The sequence below is a fragment of the Lithobates pipiens genome, unplaced genomic scaffold (assembly GCF_037356315.1).
Source record: "Lithobates pipiens isolate NorthernLeopardFrog02 unplaced genomic scaffold, aLitPip1_a1.2 Scaffold_13, whole genome shotgun sequence".
Taxonomy (NCBI): domain Eukaryota; kingdom Metazoa; phylum Chordata; class Amphibia; order Anura; family Ranidae; genus Lithobates; species Lithobates pipiens.
Genome location: NW_027507718.1, coordinates 455,554,167 through 455,572,559, shown reverse-complemented (window position 1 = coordinate 455,572,559; position 18,393 = coordinate 455,554,167). Strand labels below are relative to the sequence as shown.

The window sequence follows — 18,393 nt, the reverse complement described above, 5'->3', positions numbered from 1 at the left end:
GACCTCTGCCTATTGCTGTTTCCCGAGCACCTTTTTTGTGTTTCCTGTTTTTTTTTCTCTGGTGAACGAGGAGTGTGGCTGGGCTGTCAGACATATTGATGTGTCATTAGAACCTGGTGTATAATGTAGAGCCTGGTATATGATGTACAGAGCCCTGTGTATAATGTAGAGCCTGGTATATGATGTACAGAGCCCTGTGTATAATGTAGAGCCTGGTATATGATGTACAGAGCCCTGTCTATAATGTAGAGCCTGGTATATGAAGTATAGAGCCCTGTGTATAATGTAGAGCCTTGTATATGATGTACTACAGGGGACGGAGTTGGTGGATTCTATAATGGGTGGGGCTTATGAGAAGTGGGATGGGTCAAAAGGGTGGGCGTGGTCTAGCGCCCCCCCATCTTAAAACTTCACCAGCCGCCACTGAGTTCAATGTCACTATAGAAGCACTGTATTATTCTGGAGGTGGGAGGGAGGGCGATCGGGACATTTTTTTTTACATTTTGTTTGTTGTTACAATGAATATCATTGTAATAGCAAAGTTTTCAACTGTCGTGAATTGGTTACCAATCATGACAGCTGTAATCCCTGATTGGCTACAGCTAATCACATTATACAGGGTGCTGTGATTGGCCCAAGTACCATGTGATAGCTGTGTTCCAATCACAGTTTAGGCAAGGGCAGCTGTTATGAATGAATTCATTCATAACAGCTTTGTTGACATTGTGATATTGTGATTGTCCATGCCCATGCTGACCTGCTGCAGTATTTGTATTGTGGTGGGTCAGTGAGTGGTTTAAACAAGCCCTAATTAATTTCTGTATATATAAGCACTATGGGAAAAATGTAATTTTCAAAGCTTAGAACACAGGCACTAAAAGCTATTTTTTTTCTAGGAAAGCAGAACTTGACAGCCTGCCAGCTCTCTAACTTAAACAACCAGCTGGTGTTTCTATGCTGTTAGAAACCAATGTGCAGCTAGATAGGTGAGTAAAGGCTTGTTTAAGGCCCTTTAACTGTTTGTTAAGAATATGTGAATAGTTTAAAGAGGAAGTAAACTCTCCCACTCTGATGCGTCTTTTCATTTAGTCCATTATAATAAGTCATTATCAGACTATAGCCACTGTAATCCAGCCCACATCGCATATTACTTACTGTTTAAAGAAACTTTAAAAAACTTGTTTCCAGGGCTTAGGCAACACCATCTTAAGTATTGTTTTCTGAGTCCACAGTGGAGTGTATTTCCGCTCTTACATTGAGCCCTTCCTGTACTGTTAACCAAGCCTCCTTCTCAATCCAACGTTTCTATGGCAACCCTGCTTCCCATTTCATAGCTTACTTGTTTATTTCATAGTATTTACTTGTACCGATGTCTAATGTTTCCCTTTGTCAGACTTATCAGCTTCAGCTGATAAGACTGCAGTAATGGCCAAGTAGACTGTATGTGAGGACACATGGTCACATGGTGTGTAGGAGGAAGTTCTGAGTGATTAGCAGAGTTCAGTGTTGTGCCGTAGGAAGTCCTGATAACAGATAGATAAGACATAGAGAGTGTGCCTTAAATCAGGGGAGATCTGGGCATGCTCAGTAACTTCATTCTACAGAACAACAAGGATTACAACAATACTAAGCAAGTAAGGAGATATCTACAAGCAGTGTTCATTAGGGTTTTTTATGCTTACATAGGACAAAGTTGTGGGGGAGGGTTTACAACCACTTTAATGTCTGTAGTCTGGGCACAGGTATACCAAGGGATGGGATTGTCCCTTTTTGAGGATGGTTGTTCCAGTGTAATGTAGATCTTCTTTTATGCATTGTGTAAACCAACTATCCTTTGCCCAAAATATGCACCTCGCTTTCCTATAAAGTGTAGAACTTGTTCTCCCATGTTGGGTCATTCGTTTGTTGAGAAATTGTTTTGTCTCCCTCTAATGTACAGGTCTTTGGTATTCTGTGCCTCTTCTTAAAGAGGAAGTAAAGGCAAAAAAATGAAAAAATAAAAAACACACCCTGTAAGGCAAAGGCATAATGAGCTAGTATGCATAGCATACTAGCTCATTATGAATAACTTACCTGAGAACGAAGCCCCCGAAGCGCTCCTCCTTCTTCCTCTTCGCTGCTACCATGTATCTCGGAGCGACTTCCGGGTCTCGCTGCTCCAGCGCTGTGATTCGCCAGAGCCGCGATGACGTCACTCCCACGCAAGCGCATGGGAGCCGACACTCGCGTATCGCAGCGATCTGCGGCCTGCCCAGTGCACCTGCGCGCCGTTGTCTATGGCGCATGCGCCGTAGACAGCTGTGGCTGTCTTCGGGTAAATATCTCCTAAACCGTATAGGTTTAGGAGATATTTCTTGGACCTACAGGTAAGCCTTAATCTAGGCTTACCTGTAGGTCAAAGTGGTTTGTAAGGGTTTACAACCACTTTAAGTAAACTTGATGTGTAAGTCCACTTATTTACATGTTCACTAAAAACTTGTATTTCTGATGTTCTAATCCTGACACATGTATCATCGAAATACTTGCTCAACTGACTTGGTGTTATTCCCTTTAAAGAGTTCAATGCTCTCTTCTTCACCTCCTCTGTATAGAAGTTATCCTTGAAATAGGCGGTGTTGGGGTAAAGGTCAAGCAAGAACCATACTTTGTCTTGATGGAGTTCTGTGTGACTGTCAAGAGTCATCTCACTTCTAATGTTTCCTTACAATCTAAATTACTTCTGTAGTTGGTATACAAGTGAAAGGTATGTGACATCATAGGTCATCATTGTCTCTACTGCTTCTAAGTTCAATCCATGTATCTTGGTGACAAGTATTAGCAGGGTACTTTTTTGTGTTTCTGTGGGAGTGGTGCATGTTTCTGTGGGAGTGGTGCGGCTTCCCCAGGATAGAAACCCTTGAACAAAGTCTGATCAATGGTATTTACCTTTTTTAGTTGTTATAAACAGTCTATTGCCTTTTTCTTGCTTTCTCTGCTAGTGGGTTCACCCTATAGTGACTCATATGTAATGGCATCACTGAGGAGAATGGTCAACTTAGAATGGTAATTGAAAGTTCTCATGACCATGGTGTATTTTCCCTTGTCTGCTGGCAGGATGGAAATGCTGCTATACTTACTAAGTTATATTGGAGCCCTTCTATCTAGTGGAGTCAGGTTGGAAGGAGGTGCATTGCCACTGGACAGGACTGCACACTTCAAATTGAATGTGACAGGATACTACAAGTTATACCATGGCCTGGATTAATAAAAAACTTCACAAACATTGTTCCAGACTGAATACCTCTGAGCTCTGAGATATAAGCATATTGCCCTTTTGGAAGCTTGCATTAGATCAGAAGGAGCAAAATGCAATGAATTGACAACCCTAAGGTCAATAGGGTAATTGTGAAGAGTTAGTCATGATGATCTGGTACAGAGTTAGTGGCAGCGCTAATTGCTACTACTCTTCTTAATTAATGAAATGCCATCCCTCTAGTAGGAGTCGGGTGTGTAATGGAGAAAGGCATAAACAAATGGTGGTAAAAGGAATGTTATTATCGGGCAGTTTAATGGAATCATTTGTCATCAAAATTATCTCAACTAAAGGGTGGTGCTATGAATACTGCTGGAGGATGGGAATAATCCAGCTGTCCTGGTCCATATACTGAGGTTCCCACATAAATGTTGCCACAGAAAATAATGATTATATTTGGTGCATGACCAAGGATAGTCAATGTTCCTTACAGTATGGCAGCCTTCAGTGTGTATGTGAGTATGAATGTATAGGCCACAGAATACACATTGTAGGATACACCTGGCCAGAGACCTGGATTAAAATCAATGGTCATGGACAGACTGGGCCATGTGCTTCAATTTTGTATGTTTGTGTCTAAGAATTGTGTTTGTAACTTACTGTGTGTTTAGTTTGAAATATCAGCTTTTATTGAGAAAGAACAGAAACTATAATTTGAGAAGACTATGACCATGTGCCTTGATGTGGTGAACATACTGTATGTCACTTTAAAAACTGAATAATAAATATCAGTTAGGGCTGATTACTTCTGATGAGAACTATGAAAATATAAATACGGTATATATAGTGTTTACATTTTTTTTTCAGTTCCCACTGGAGATAGCACAGCACACAGCAGGAAACCAGGTAACAGATACACATCATAGCTTGGCAAGAGAGCGAAGATTGGAGTTGCCATCCCCTGGACAGAAAAATATTCTATTGTGATAGATGAAACTAAGGTAATACAGGGTCAGCAATAAGTCTATACATACAGAAGTGGTAAAGTGTTGTTTCTTATGCAAACAATCAGCCATAGCATAGTACTTCCCTGTATTTAGTAGTTCATGACATATGATTTACCCTGATTAAGGGAAAAAGAAGTCCAACTGCAAAGTTGCTGAGCCAGTTGACTGTGCCAGCGATCATAAAGGCTGCTGGACGTTGAGATTGCTGAAAAAACTCACCAACCAGGACAAAGGGAATTCCACCTAGAATAGAAGAAATATACATTTTGAATTACAGTATATTCTAGAATAATGCCCAAAGAAGAAAAATCTCCAAACATAACCTCTCCTGATACAAACATGTACAGGATATGGCCAAAAGCCTGTAAACATCCAATTATCACACCTCTATGAGCTTGTTGGGCATCTGATTCAGAAATCATTTCCATTAATATGTAGTCCCCCAACCCTATAATGACTTTCACTCTTCTGGGAAGTATTTCTTTTAAGATTATGGAGCGTGCCTGTGGGATCTTGTATCCACTAAGCCTAAAGATCATTTATGAGATCAGGTTCTGATGTTGGACTGGAAGAACAGGCTTTCAATTGGCATTCCAATTAATTTCTAAGGATTTTAATAGGGTTGGAGTAAGGGGTCTATTGAGAACCCTTGTGTTCTTCTACGCCAAATTCTTCAAAACATGTCTTAATGGACTTGACTTTATGCAAAGGGATGAAGTCATGCTAAAACAGAAAAGTTTTTTTCAAAAAATGTTGTCACATAGTCGTAAGTGTACAATTGCTGAAAATGCCTTTGTATGCTGTACCCTTCAGTGGAAACTGAGGATCATTGGGGGGGTGTCTATATACTTTTGGCCATATACAGCACATATATGTTACCTCTAAGTTCATCTGTATTTTAAAAACACGAGTTTCAAAAAATCTATTAAAATAAGAACAGTTCAGGTTTCTGCTACATTTAAAGCGGTCTCACTAATAATAGATACCTAGTTAATGGATTCTCCACTAGGAAGTAGCATTATGTTATAATCATTAGGAAAGAAAGCGAAGCAAGGTTATTAAGTTGAAAATGTAATTCCTGGATGTATAAGGAAATTTGAAAAATTAGGCTGGTTTTTATTTTTAAAAATGTGCCTGCAGAATCCTGATAATGGCACATTAACTTCCAATAGACTGTTTTAGGTAATAATGTTCAGGTAAGTGCAGATGCACAGGGCCATGAAAAAACAATTCAATCCAGGCTTGAGGTCAAGGCTTTTATTGAACTATACTATAGTTACCTATTTTATGAGGACTGACCCTACTAACCTTGCCCTGAACACGTCGCTGACAAGTTGTTTCTGACCTTTCAATGTAAGAGTGCACTGTGCTATTACATTGTTGGAAGGGCAATTATGTCACATCTACTAAGAGAAGGGTTAGAGCAGTGGTGACCTGGATAGATAAAATGTTGGTATACTTTCTATAATAAGGAATGATGAATGACAGGAACCTTGGTCTACACTTTTGTTTTACTGAGCTAAGTTTTAAATCTTGAAAAATAAACCTGCTAACAATTTTGTGTCAAATTCTTTAACTGCGTGGTGTGTGCTAATTCTAAATCAGAAAGGTCATGTTGTTGTATCTGACTGATTTTAAGATCATTGGGAATCAGCCGGAGTTATAGGGTGACTGCACCTTTTTTTTTTATATATTAATCTTTATTAAATTTTCACAATATACAGACCACATCTTGAAATAACATTACCACAATTTCAATACATATTCCTTCCTTTCAGAGGCCTGAGTTTTAGAGTTCTAGGAAGGAGGGGAGATGAAAAAACATCCATACATCACATCTACTTAACAAAATTAAAACAATATCTAGTCAATACCATAATCCCCTTTATCCTTCCTAGAGTATTTTTGCAGTTCCTACATTTTTCCTGATAATATACCCCGCCCCCCTCCCTCCCACCCTTTCTATCAATACAACCCCCCCCCCCTCCCCTCCAGTATATATATTTGTGCTTTTATCCTACCATGTGTCGTAAATATGTTATAATGCTTCCCATACCTTTAATGTCCTTCTACCCATCTCCCTCCCACTACCCCTCCCCCCTCCCCCTCTCTTCTATATATATTTGTGCTTTTATCCTACCATGTGTCGTAAATATGTTATAATGCTTTTCCTATCATGATTTAAACTGGGGTGTGCATCTCTTCTATCCAATCTCTCCAATTTCTATTGAACTCTTTTAAGTTATTTCGTTTTGCGTATACTGCTCTCTCCTTACATAGATATTCATTTACAGCACTCATCCAATCCTCTACTGTGGGGGCTAGATTTGATTGCCATCTCCTAGCAATCATTCTTCTGGCTTGGAATAGACATCTTAGAATTACCGTTGTTACTCCCTTTCTCTCTACTTCCTCATTTCTATATCCTAAAATACACACTATGGGGGTTTAATTCTATCACAGTCCCAAAGGCCCTACTTATTGTCTCTACCACTCCTTCCCAGTATCTGAATAATTTAGGACATTTCCAGAGCATATGTATTAAATTCCCTGACCCCCCACACCTGGGGCAACAGTCATCTGTTCTCTTACCAAATCTAAATAATTTCTGGGGGGTATAATATGCTCTGTTAATTACCATCAGATGGGAAATCCTATGGGGAGGAGAGACCGAGACCTTTGGGCATGCTGATAGAATATTTTTCCACTGTGCCCGTGTTATATTGCCTAGATCATGCTCCCATTTCCCCTTCTCAACCCTCCCTTTCCTCTCGCTGTTAGTCTGTTCACTCAGCTGGGCATAGAATTTAGATATTAATCCTTTAGTGGGTCTTACTTGTGCTACTGGATATAGCAAGGGCAGTTCTTCCCATGTTAATGATACTTTTCCAAACTGAGTCTTTAAGGCATGCCTCACTTGTATATAAGCATAGAATGAGTTTTGTGATATCTTAAATTCTTTTTGCAGTTGATCAAAAGATTTGATACCCCTGCCGCTATATAAATGGCTAAGCCTTACAATACCGCATTTTTCCCATTCTAAAATTTTTCCAACCCGCCATATTTCCTGTAGCTTCTTATTGTTCCAAAGAGGTGTATACTTTGTTATTTTACTATATCCCATTTTTTTTTAACTATATCCCATAGCTTTAACATCATTTTTACTGTAGGACATCTACACTGGAATGAGTCCGCTTCCAGGGTCTCAATCAGCTTGCTATGTGGGGAGCCTGTTAATACTAATCTCCCATTTGGGGTTCCTCCGTTCATCTCATCAATCCCCCCTAGCTGTTGTAATTGGGACGCCCAGAAGTAGCACTCCGGATAGGGGACTGCGAATCCTCCTTCCTCTCCCGGTAACTGGAGCATCCGCAATCTCAATCTAGCCTGTCCTCCCTTCCATATTAACTCCCTAAACAACATCTCGATTTTATTAAACCAACTTCTATTAATCCATGTTGGGGTATTATGCAATATATATAAAAGTTGGGGCATCCATATCATTTTTATCAGATTACATCTACCAGCCACCGAGAGGCATTCGCTTCCATATAGCAATTTTTTGTTTAAACTTAACCAATAATGGGGCTAAATTATAACTTATAAATTGCTTAGGATCCCTTGTCAAGGTTACTCCCAGATATTTCAACTTGTCCACTGTTGGTATTTGGGGGGTTCCCAGGGCCGTTTGCTGATCAATTGGGTCCAGAGGGAGACATTCCGACTTTTCCCAATTAATCTCCAGCCCTGAGAAGCCTCCAAACCCTTGCACTAATCCCATTGCCCTTGGTAATGAATACCTCATATCCCCCAGAAACAATAGGATATCATCTGCATAAAGTGAGATTTTTTCCTCTCCAGTTTTTCTTACAAAACCGACTATCTCCCGGTTTGCTCTAATTGCGCATGCCAAGGGCTCTATAGCCAACGCAAAGAGCAGGGGCGATAATGGACACCCCTGCCTAGTCCCTCTCCCCAACTCTATTTTCCCGGATAACTCATTGTTAATTTTTAGTCTCGCACTAGGTTTATCATATAACATCCTAATCCAACCTATGAAGGAAGGACCCAGGCCAAATTTCTCCAAGACTTTCCATATATATCCCCATTCTACGCTATCAAATGCTTTCCTTACATCCAATGCCACTACTGCACCCGGAGTATCATTATCCATTGGAATCTGCAAATTCAAAAAAGCTCTTCTAATATTTATACTCGTTGACCTGTTAGCTATGAACCCTGTTTGGTCCATATGGACTAATCTTGCTATAACTCGATTAAGCCTATTCGCTAATACCTTAGCCAGTATCTTTGTATCGGTACACAGGAGAGAGATTGGTCTATACGCTGCAACATCTAGGGCATCCTTTCCTTCTTTATACAACAGGATTATAACCGCCTCCATCATTGATGGTGGCAATTTACCCTCCCCACATGCTCCTCTTAACATCTCAAGGAGTTCAGGAAGCAGTATCTCGCCAAAGTTTTTATAAACTTCAATCGGTAGCCCATCCGGCCCTGGCGACTTCTGATTTGGCATACTCGCAACTGCTTCCTGAAGTTCTTTCAAAGTTATTGGAGCTTCCAGTTCTTCTCTTTCTTCTTGTTTCAAACATGGTACCTCTAATTGACCTAGAAATGTTTCCATTTGCTCCTCCATCCCCACTTTCTGTGCAGTATATAATTTTTTATAATATCCTTCAAATACTTGGCATATACTCCCAGTTTCCGTTGTAACCTCACCCTCAGGAGTCCTAATCGCCGATATTGAGGAGGGACCCGTGTTATTCTTCACCAGTTGTGCTAGCATTTTCCCCACGCTTTCCCCTTCAGCAGAGGAGGCTTGCCGTTGGAACATATGTTGTATCTCTGCTTTCTTCAGGGTTATTAGCCTAAGTTCTTCTTGTTTATCTACCCAGATTTTTTCTTTGCCCTGGATGGGGTCACTAATAAAATCTCTTTCAGCCTCTAACACTTCTCTCCCTTTTTGTACCTCCTGCTCCCTAGACTTTCTATTTATTTTTGCTATTGATTGGATCAGGAGACCCCTCACAAAAGCTTTCAGAGTGTCCCATAGGATCCCTGATGTTACTGTGCCCCGGTTATATTTTAGAAATTCTTTTAGTTCCCACTGAATTCTCTCAGGGCGTTCTTCTGTCTCTTTTTTTATCAGTTCCAACCAGAGCGGGTTCACTTTCCACATCCTTTGAACCTTTCGTTCTCTCATTTTTAATACTGCTGTTACTGGGGAATGGTCTGAGATCCCCCTGGGCTGGTATTCAATCTTTTCCACCATTTGTAAGGCCAGGTCATTCCCCAGTATCATATCAATCCTGGATAGTGTAGCATGCGTGACCGAGTGACAACTATACTGCCGGGCTCCCGGGTTCCCAGTTCTCCATAAATCCAGTAGTCCTGCTTCTTCCAGGTACTGACCCATCCTCCCCTGCCCAGCTGGTTCTGCCAGTATTTTTTCTGGGAATCTATCAATTTTAATATCCAAGACCGTGTTGAAGTCCCCTACTATTATTATAGGAACCCCATCTATCCCCACTAAGAATTCCTGTAATTTAAAGAGCACTTCCATTTTAAATGGTGGAGGGATGTAGATATTTGCCAACATACATTCTCTATTTTCTATTAAGCAATGTAAGAAAATATATCTGCCCTTTTCATCCAGGCTGACCCGTTTACATACAAAATTCACCCCCGTTTTTACCAAGACACTCACCCCTCTACTATATGTCGAATAAACAGAGTGGTATTGAAATTGATATTTTCTACACTGCAACCGGTATATTGTATCTCTATTTAAGTGGGTCTCCTGCAGGCAGAACAACTCTACTCCATATCCCTCCAACATAGATAACACAGCTTTTTGTTTCACCTGCGTCCCCAGGCCCCTCACGTTCCAGGAGCCTATCTTAATTTTTCCATCCTGCATAACCATAAGCAAATAAAGACAAACAATAGAGCAGGTAAAAAAGAGAGCAGGATAACCAATCTGCTAAGGATACTATTGAGATCCACTTGTCTCCTAGTGCCCCCCAACTCCCCCTTAACTTCTTTTATTAACTTCTCGTATATTATGTGTCTCTTAGTGTAGATTATACTATATAACTGTTTATTACCATTTACCCCCTTGTGCCTAATACATTTTCCTTGTTTTTTACCACCCCAAGTTTTACCACCCCATATTTTGTGTCCTTTCTTTATTTGAGTTATTTCCTGCACCCCATTTATTAGTGCAAACATATTTTTTTTCCCCTTCAACCTCCCCCATATTTTCCCCCCCTCCCCCCCCCGTTCTACCTCCCTCCCACCCCTCCCCCACCTTCCTAGGTGTTACCCTAGGGGCTATTAGTGACCTTATACCACTCTCTTCACGACCTATTCGCCACCCACACCTGTTACACTCGCCGTGTATTACCTCCCTCCCGCCCCCCTCCCATACTACACACAAAACAAAAAAAACAAAAAAAAAAAAAAAAAAAAGAAACACACATACTTCATCCCCCCAACTCATTCTAACCTCCTGTCCCTCTTACTACCGAGAACCCCGACGTCTAAAATTTTTCTTTATTTTCTTCTATCCATTTTTCCACTTCCATTGGGGAACTGAAAACCTGGGTATGCCCTAATGCATTTATCCGTAGCTTTGCAGGATAAAGAAGAGCATACGGCACCCTGAGCTTCTGTAACCTGCGTTTCACCTGGAGGAACTCTACCCTTTTTCTCTGGAGTTCTGGGGAGAAGTCAGAATATAGTGAAATTCTAACACCCTTATACAGTACATTCCCCATTTCCCTTGCTTTCCGTAATAACACCACTTTATCTTTATAATTAAGTAATTTCATCAATAATGGCCTGGGACGGCTCCCCTCCAATGGTGCTCTAAAGGGTACCCTATGCGCCCTCTCTATTGAGAACGTTGTTGAAAAGACCTCCCTTCCAAACAGTTCTACCAAAAGATGCTCCATAAATTCCGTAGGGTTTACACCCTCGCTTTTTTCGGGAAGGCCCACTACTCGCACATTGTCCCTCCGGAGCCTATTTTCCATTTCGTCCATTCTTGTTCTATATCCACTGAACTGCTCCTTCAGGCTTTCTACTTCTTTAATTAGGAAGGTTGTATCGTCTTCTAATCGACTGGTCCTTATCTCAAGTTCTGTCGTCCTTTCCACCACTTTCTGTAAATCTTGCCTTACCACGATTAGATCTTCCTTCACTCCCTTCATTTGATTACAGAGTTCTTTAAGTGAAATGTTGCATGCATTTACGGCCAATAATACATCCTTTATAGTTGGCTCCTTTTCTATCGGGGGGGAGTCACCTACTGTAGCTTCAGTATTCTGTTCCCCTGCTTCCGCATTTTTATTTACTGAGAGTTTTACCACTGCTCCGACTTGTGTGTTGATATTAATATTTGACTGCCCCACACTTTTCCTTTCAGTCATTACGCCTTGCTGCCCTTTTGACTGTCCTTTTTTTTGGAGGGGTCTGGGATGACTGAACCGGATTGTGGGCATATTGTTCTAACTTAGCTGCTGTAACGGACTGTTGCAAGCTTTTTTCCCCCCTTTCTTTTGCAGAACGCAAATGTTGCATCTTACTTTCCTTTTTCTCGTCCCTACTTCGGGACAATCCTGGATATATCGTGTTATATCGTGTTTTAAAGGGATACTGATCCAGCCGCCCACCACACAATATTCACTTAATGCAGTAATGACCGTATTCCAATGCTCATTTCAGGTAACACAAAAACCTCCTATTTCCTGGTTCTGCAACTCCACATGCATTTATTTACTCACATTGGCTCATGAACTGTTTAGCCTGTCAGCTTTTTTTTTTTTTTTAAAACAGAGACCGTCCCACTGTTAATAGGTCAATACAGTACTGTACTAATTGTATAAACAACTTTATAGTCAATCCACCCGTTCTCATAAACAGATATTTCTCAAGCGCTGCTTACTGCATATTCAGATTCTTTTTTGCCAGGAAGTATTCCTTTACCCAGGCTAACAATTTAGCAGTCTCTTGCCTTAAGGCACACACAGGAGGCAGTGGAATCCAAACATCCAGACATCGAAAGAGAGAGACAAAAATGAAAAGATGACCGGGGAGTACAGGTCTTTCTTACCCCATCCGGCTCGTAGGCATCGCTATACCGCAGCCTTCCTTATCAGTCCTCTGCCTGTAGTGCCCCTCTGACTGCCGGCTTCCTCCTCCCCGCGCTCCTGCCGCTTACCTCCTTCCTCCTGTCGCAGCTTACTGGGGATCGGAGGAGCCTTCGGTAACGCTTGTACACGATATCTCTCAGTATCTCACGATTGGAGAGGTTCGGCGTTGATCGGGGGTACTCGTGGGCTCGCGCCTTACTTCGGACGTCGGATACGACGGCTGCAGACTCGGAGGTCAGCGGAGATCCCCGGCGGCGCAGCGTGATAGCGTAGCGCTGTCACTCCTCCTCCCGTCCAGCGTCAAGCGTCCAGCTATGTTATTCAGCTCCGGTCCTCCTCACGCTGTGCTTGGCCGTGGCATTTGGATACATTTGGATACTATATGCTCCACGCTTCCATCATGGGGGCCCTGGAGGGAGTTACACACGGCGTCCTCTCATCATGCTCACTCCACCCTACACATCCGGCCACACCCCTACTGTGGGTGGCTGCACCTTACATATGATTGCTGTGATATGTGGAGAAGGAAGAGGGTCCATACACCTGCTGTTTCTTTCAAGGGGCCATTTACCCAAGACATGTTGCCACATTTTTTTTCAATGCATGCCAACACAGGGAAAAAAGAAGGTGTGTAAATGAGAGCAGTTCACACTGGTATGTTGATCTGATGTGTACTGGTTTGCAGTGGAAAAAATTTGGAGCAAACCATAATGTTTCAGCACGTCAGTGGTAAATTACGTCAGTGTAGCTCAACAATATACATATTTGCCAGCACCCCATTGCCCCATTGAACTTTAATTGCAGTCCAACGCTTTTATTGTAGAAAGATCTCATCACAAAGGAATGTTTTGTGGCAACATTTCAAAGCCACGCAGGCCCCCTTCGTGAGGCATGTGACACAGATGCCTGATGAAGGGGTCCTGCGTGGCTTGCAAATGTTGCACTTGTTGCTTTGGAATGTGATGTCTCTACAATAAAAGCTTTGGACTGAATTTGAAGATCCATGGTGTGCTGGCAAATATGTATATTGTTCTGTGATACCCAGTGTCCAGGTAGTCGCTACAACACCCACTACAGATGAGCCTGTGATCCAGGAATGTATGCAGTGGGAATATAGACAAGAGTGTAGCCCAACACACATGAACACACAAGAAACATAGTACTTCAGCATTAGTTTGGCTGTGCATGTTAAAACATAACTTACAGAGTAACTCTTTTGTTGAGAGAAAAAAACATTCCCCGTGGGGGGATCTGCACATTTCAGGGATTTTACCAAACTTTGTTGCAGATTCCTACCTTTTAATATTCAGAAGAAATAGCTGTTTGTCTTTTTCCATGTGTATGAATCAGCATTGAAGTGGTTTTATAATTATCAATCAGCTGCTGCATTTGCAGGGCTCTGCTGAGGAAATTGTCAAGGTCTGCATCCTAGATGTAATTTCCCTTTGGGAGTATTTCACCAAAAATTACATTTTGTTGCAGGGGATGCTCAAAATCTGACTTGTATCTTAAGCACACTTCAGGGAAAACCAGTAAGCCAATCACACAAGCAGGAAATTACATTCTGGGAGGTGTTTTGTACAACATTTGTGTACAGAACACCTACAGATAACCATATTGCATTGCATTTTACAGAAAATTATAATGCTAAAGATTGAAACGGAAAGGTCATTTTTAACCAGTTGAGGTCCGGGCCATAGCCAAATGATGGCTACAGCGTGGACCTCAATTTCCGGGAGGCCGTCATAGGATGTCCTCCCCAGTGCAGGGCGCGCGGGGAGCGCGCTGTGATCACCAAGTCAGTCACTCAGCTGACCACCGATTCCGGCCCCTTACTATATGATCAGCTGTCAGCCAATGACATCTGATCACATCATGTAAACAAAAGCTTGTGATCGTTTTTTTCTCCTCGCGCTGACAACGATCCCGAAGAGGAAGGCGGTAAAGATACCTCATCTGTGCCATTTAGTACCCCCTGCCAGTGCCACCTATTATTGTCCCCTGCCAGTGCCCACAGTGCCCACCAGTGCCACCTATCAATGCCCATGAGTGCCACCTATCAATGCCCACATGTGCCACCTATTAATGCCCATCAGTGGTGCCAATCAGTGCCACTTAGCAGTGCTGCCTGTCAGTGTAGGCAATCAGTGCCCATCCCTGCCACCCATCAGTGCCCATCACTGCCACCTCATCAGCGTACATCAATGAAGGAGAAAATTACCCGTTTACACAATTTTATAACAGAATATAAAAAATATATAAAAACGACACGACACTGCAACCTCTCCCATATACTCTAGTTGTAGTGCAGGAATGAGCCCTGCTGCAAAGCATTGCATCAAAAATTTTAATTACATGCTAAACAGGGGCTGAAAAATTGGGCCTTAGGCACTGGTGCTGGTGCCACGACACTGCAACCTCTCCCATATACTCTAGTTGTAGTGCATGAATGAGCCCTGCTGCAAAGCATTGCATCAAAAATTGTAATTACACACCCCTGTTAAACAGGGGCTGAAAAATTGGGCTGGTGGCATTACCCAGAGCCAAAAATGTTCTTCCAAGATATCAGCGGAGGAGGAAGAGGATAGACAGTCAACATAACAGGACAGTCACTCAGCATCAGCATAGGCAGTCTTGAAGGGATGTGATATTTAAAAAAAAATTATTCGGTTACATCAGCTTCAGGTGCTTGGTAGCTGTGGGTGATCCAAGACTGATGAAGGTCAGTCGATCAACTGAGTCGGTGGACAGGGGCACGCTGTGATCGGTAACAAAGCCACCAGCAGCACTGAAGGTGCGTTCCGAAAGAACGCTGGATGCAGGACAGGCCAGTAGCTCAATTGCATACTGTGCAAGCTCTGGCAAGTGATCCATCCTCAAGACCCAGTAAGCCAGAGGATTTTTGTTGGGAAAGGTGTCCAAGTCTGACCTTGCCCCTAGGTATTCCTGCACCATGTAAATCAGACGCTGGCGATGGTTGCTGGAACCGATCATACCTTGGGGCTGCGGACTAAAAAATTGTCTGAACACATCGGTCAGACGGCCACCTTCTCCACCGTTCCTTCTGACCGATGCCTCAGCCACACATTGTCCAGGACCAGGAGTTTGTATCCTCCCAGTCTTTGGGAACGCGTTGCACAGACCTTTCTGCAAGGCCTCCCGGAGACGTCTCATCCTCTGCTCCCTCTGCGATGGCAAGTTAAGGTCGGCAACCTTACCCTTGTACCATGGATCAAGGAGAGTGGGCAGCCAGTAATGGTCCCTCTCCTTGATCTGAAGAATACGAGGATCCTTCCGCAGGCTTTGCAGGATCAGGGAGGCCATGCAGCATAGGTTAGCTGAGGCATTCGGTCCGGAGTCCTCTGGATCACTAAGGACAACATGATCTGCAGCTACCTCCTCCCAGCCACGTACAAGTCCACGGGTTTCTTGGCACTGTAAATCATCCCTACAAGACTGCTGCTGCTGATGCTGAGTGCCAGCCTCCACCTCCATGCTGACACAATCATCCTCTTCCTCCTCCTCATCCTCTTCCTGTGTGATGGGTGGGACAGCAGGAACACTGTCTGGATAAAGGGGGCCTTGAGAGGCAAGGAAGTCCTCCTCTTCCTGCCTCTGTTCAGCCTCAAGTGCCCTGTCCATTATTCCACGCAGCGTATGCTCCAAAAGGTGGACAAGAGGTACAGTGTCACTGATGCATGCACTGTCACTGCTCACCATCCTTGTGGCCTCCTCAAACGGTGACAGGACAGTGAATGCATCCCTGATCATGCCCCACTGGCGTGGTGAGAAAAAACTGAGCTCCCCTGACTCTGTCCTGGTGCCGTAGTTGCACAGGTACTAATTGATGGCCCTCTGCTGCGTGTGCAGCCGCTGCAGCATGGCCAACATTGAGTTCCACCTGGTGGGCATGTCACATATAAGGCGGTTCTTGGGCAGGTTCAACTCCTTTTGGAGCTCAGCCAGCCGAGCACAGGCATTAAATGATCGGCGGAAATGCACACAGACTATCCTGGCCTGCTTCAGGACATCCTGTAAGCCAGGGTACCTGCCCAAGAACCGCTGCACCACCAGGTTAAGGACGTGAGCCACACAGGGCACATGGGTCAGTTGTCTCTGTCGGAGGGCAGAGAGGAGGTTGGTGCCATTGTCGCAAACCACCAATCCTGGCTTAAACTGGCATGGCCTCAACCACCTCTTGGCCTGCCCCTGCAGAGCTGACAAAATATCTGCCCCAGTGTGGCTCCTGTCCCCCAAACAAACCAGCGCAAGCACGGCATGGCATAGTTTTGCCTGCATAACTGCGTAGCCCCTTAAACGCCTACAGAGCACCGCTGGTTCCGAGGACAGAGCACTGGAAGAGGCCATGGAAGCACTGGAAGAGGGGGTGGAGGAGAGAGGTGTGTCACAACCAGTAGTAGCATTTTGGAGGCATGGTGGCGGAACAACCTCCAACACTACTGCACCTTGTCCTGCATCCTTCCCAGCTGCCAGAAGAGTGACCCAATGGGCAGTGAAAGACAGGTAACATCCCTGTCCATGCCTGCTGGACCATGAGTCAGTGGTAATATGCACCTTACCACTGACCGCCCTGTCCAGCGAGGCAAGGACATTGCCTTCCACATGTCGGTAGAGAGCCGGAATCGTCTTCCGTGAGAAAAAGTGGCGTTTGGGGACCTGCCACTGAGGAACCGCACATTGCACAAACTCACGGAAGGGGGCCGAGTCTACCAAATGAAAAGGTAGCAGTTGAAGTGCTAGCAATTTAGCCAAGCTAGCATTCAACCGCTGGGCATGTGGATGGCTGGGAGTGAACTTCTTTCTACGGTCCAGCAGCTGGGGCAGGGAAATTTGCCTGCTACAATCGGACGTGGGTGTACTGCTAGCAGAGTGCCCGCAAGCACTTGGCTGTGACACACCTAATTCTACACCTTCATTCCTCTCAGCGCAGGTTTCAGAGAGGACTGAAGGTCTAGTGGGGTTGGAGATCCCAGCTGATAAGGAGCAAGGAGAGGTCCGCTTTGTTCTTTGGAGTGGGTCTTTGAGGTACACTTGCCAATGAGCTGCATGGCAGGTCAACATATGTCTGGTCAAGCATGTGGTGCCCAAGTGCCTGATGTTTTGGCCACGCGAGATACGCTTGAGACATATATCGCAAATAGCAGCGGAGCGATCTGATGCACTCGTCTCAAAAAAGGCCCACACCAAAGAACTTTTAGAATAATGCGCAGAGGCAGTGCCCTGCACAGGCGGAGCTCTGCAGTGTGATTCAGTCGGTGTGCTGCCCCTAAGCTGGCCCCCGGAGGGCATCCTGCCTCATTGAAGAAGTGCTTCCTCCTCCTCTCTCCTACCAGGCATCCACGTGGAGTCAGTGCCCTCATCATCCCCTACCTCTTCATCGCTGGAGCAAACCTGGCAGTATGCTGCAGCTTGTGGAACATGACTGCTAGATTGCTGTCCTTCTTGAACATCCCCTCTCTCTGCGTTCACGCTACTGCCTTCCTCTAGCTGAGTATCATTATCAGAGCCTACAAAACACTGGGCATCCTCCTGGAGCATGTACCCAACACTGTGCTCAAAGAGTTCAGGGGACTCCTCAGGAGGACGTGGTGGGTCTAGGGATGGAGTCACTGATGATGACATTGAGACGAGGGAAGAGGATGCGTTGGCAGCTGCTTTGCTAGTATCCTGAGCCTGGGTGATAGAGGATGAGGAGGATGAAGAAGGCTTGGTCATCCACTCTACCAAGTCTTCTGCATGATGCGGCTAAACACGTCCAGCTGCCGAAAATAAGGACAATCGTGTCCCATGGCCACATGCTGATGACGATGCACCGCGTCCACGACCAGCACTGTTGTCTTTAGACACAGAGCCTGCTTGCCCTCTTTTATCGGCTCGTACCTGTCTGCCTCTCCTTGTTGGCCTTCCAGACATGGTAATGGCCTGAAGGGAGATGGGAAAACCAGCAATTGGG

At 44.1% G+C, this 18,393-nt stretch overlaps 1 protein-coding gene across 1 annotated transcript in view; it reads right to left on the bottom strand.

The window, feature by feature from the left end:
• Window positions 1-18,393, bottom strand: part of SLC2A9 (solute carrier family 2 member 9) — a 593,533-nt gene that overhangs the window by 69,254 nt on the left and 505,886 nt on the right. Inside the window, exon 12 of the mRNA XM_077477785.1 lies at window positions 4,355-4,482. Coding sequence (XP_077333911.1) covers window positions 4,355-4,482 — 128 coding nt within the window. The remainder of the gene's footprint in view (window positions 1-4,354; window positions 4,483-18,393) is intronic.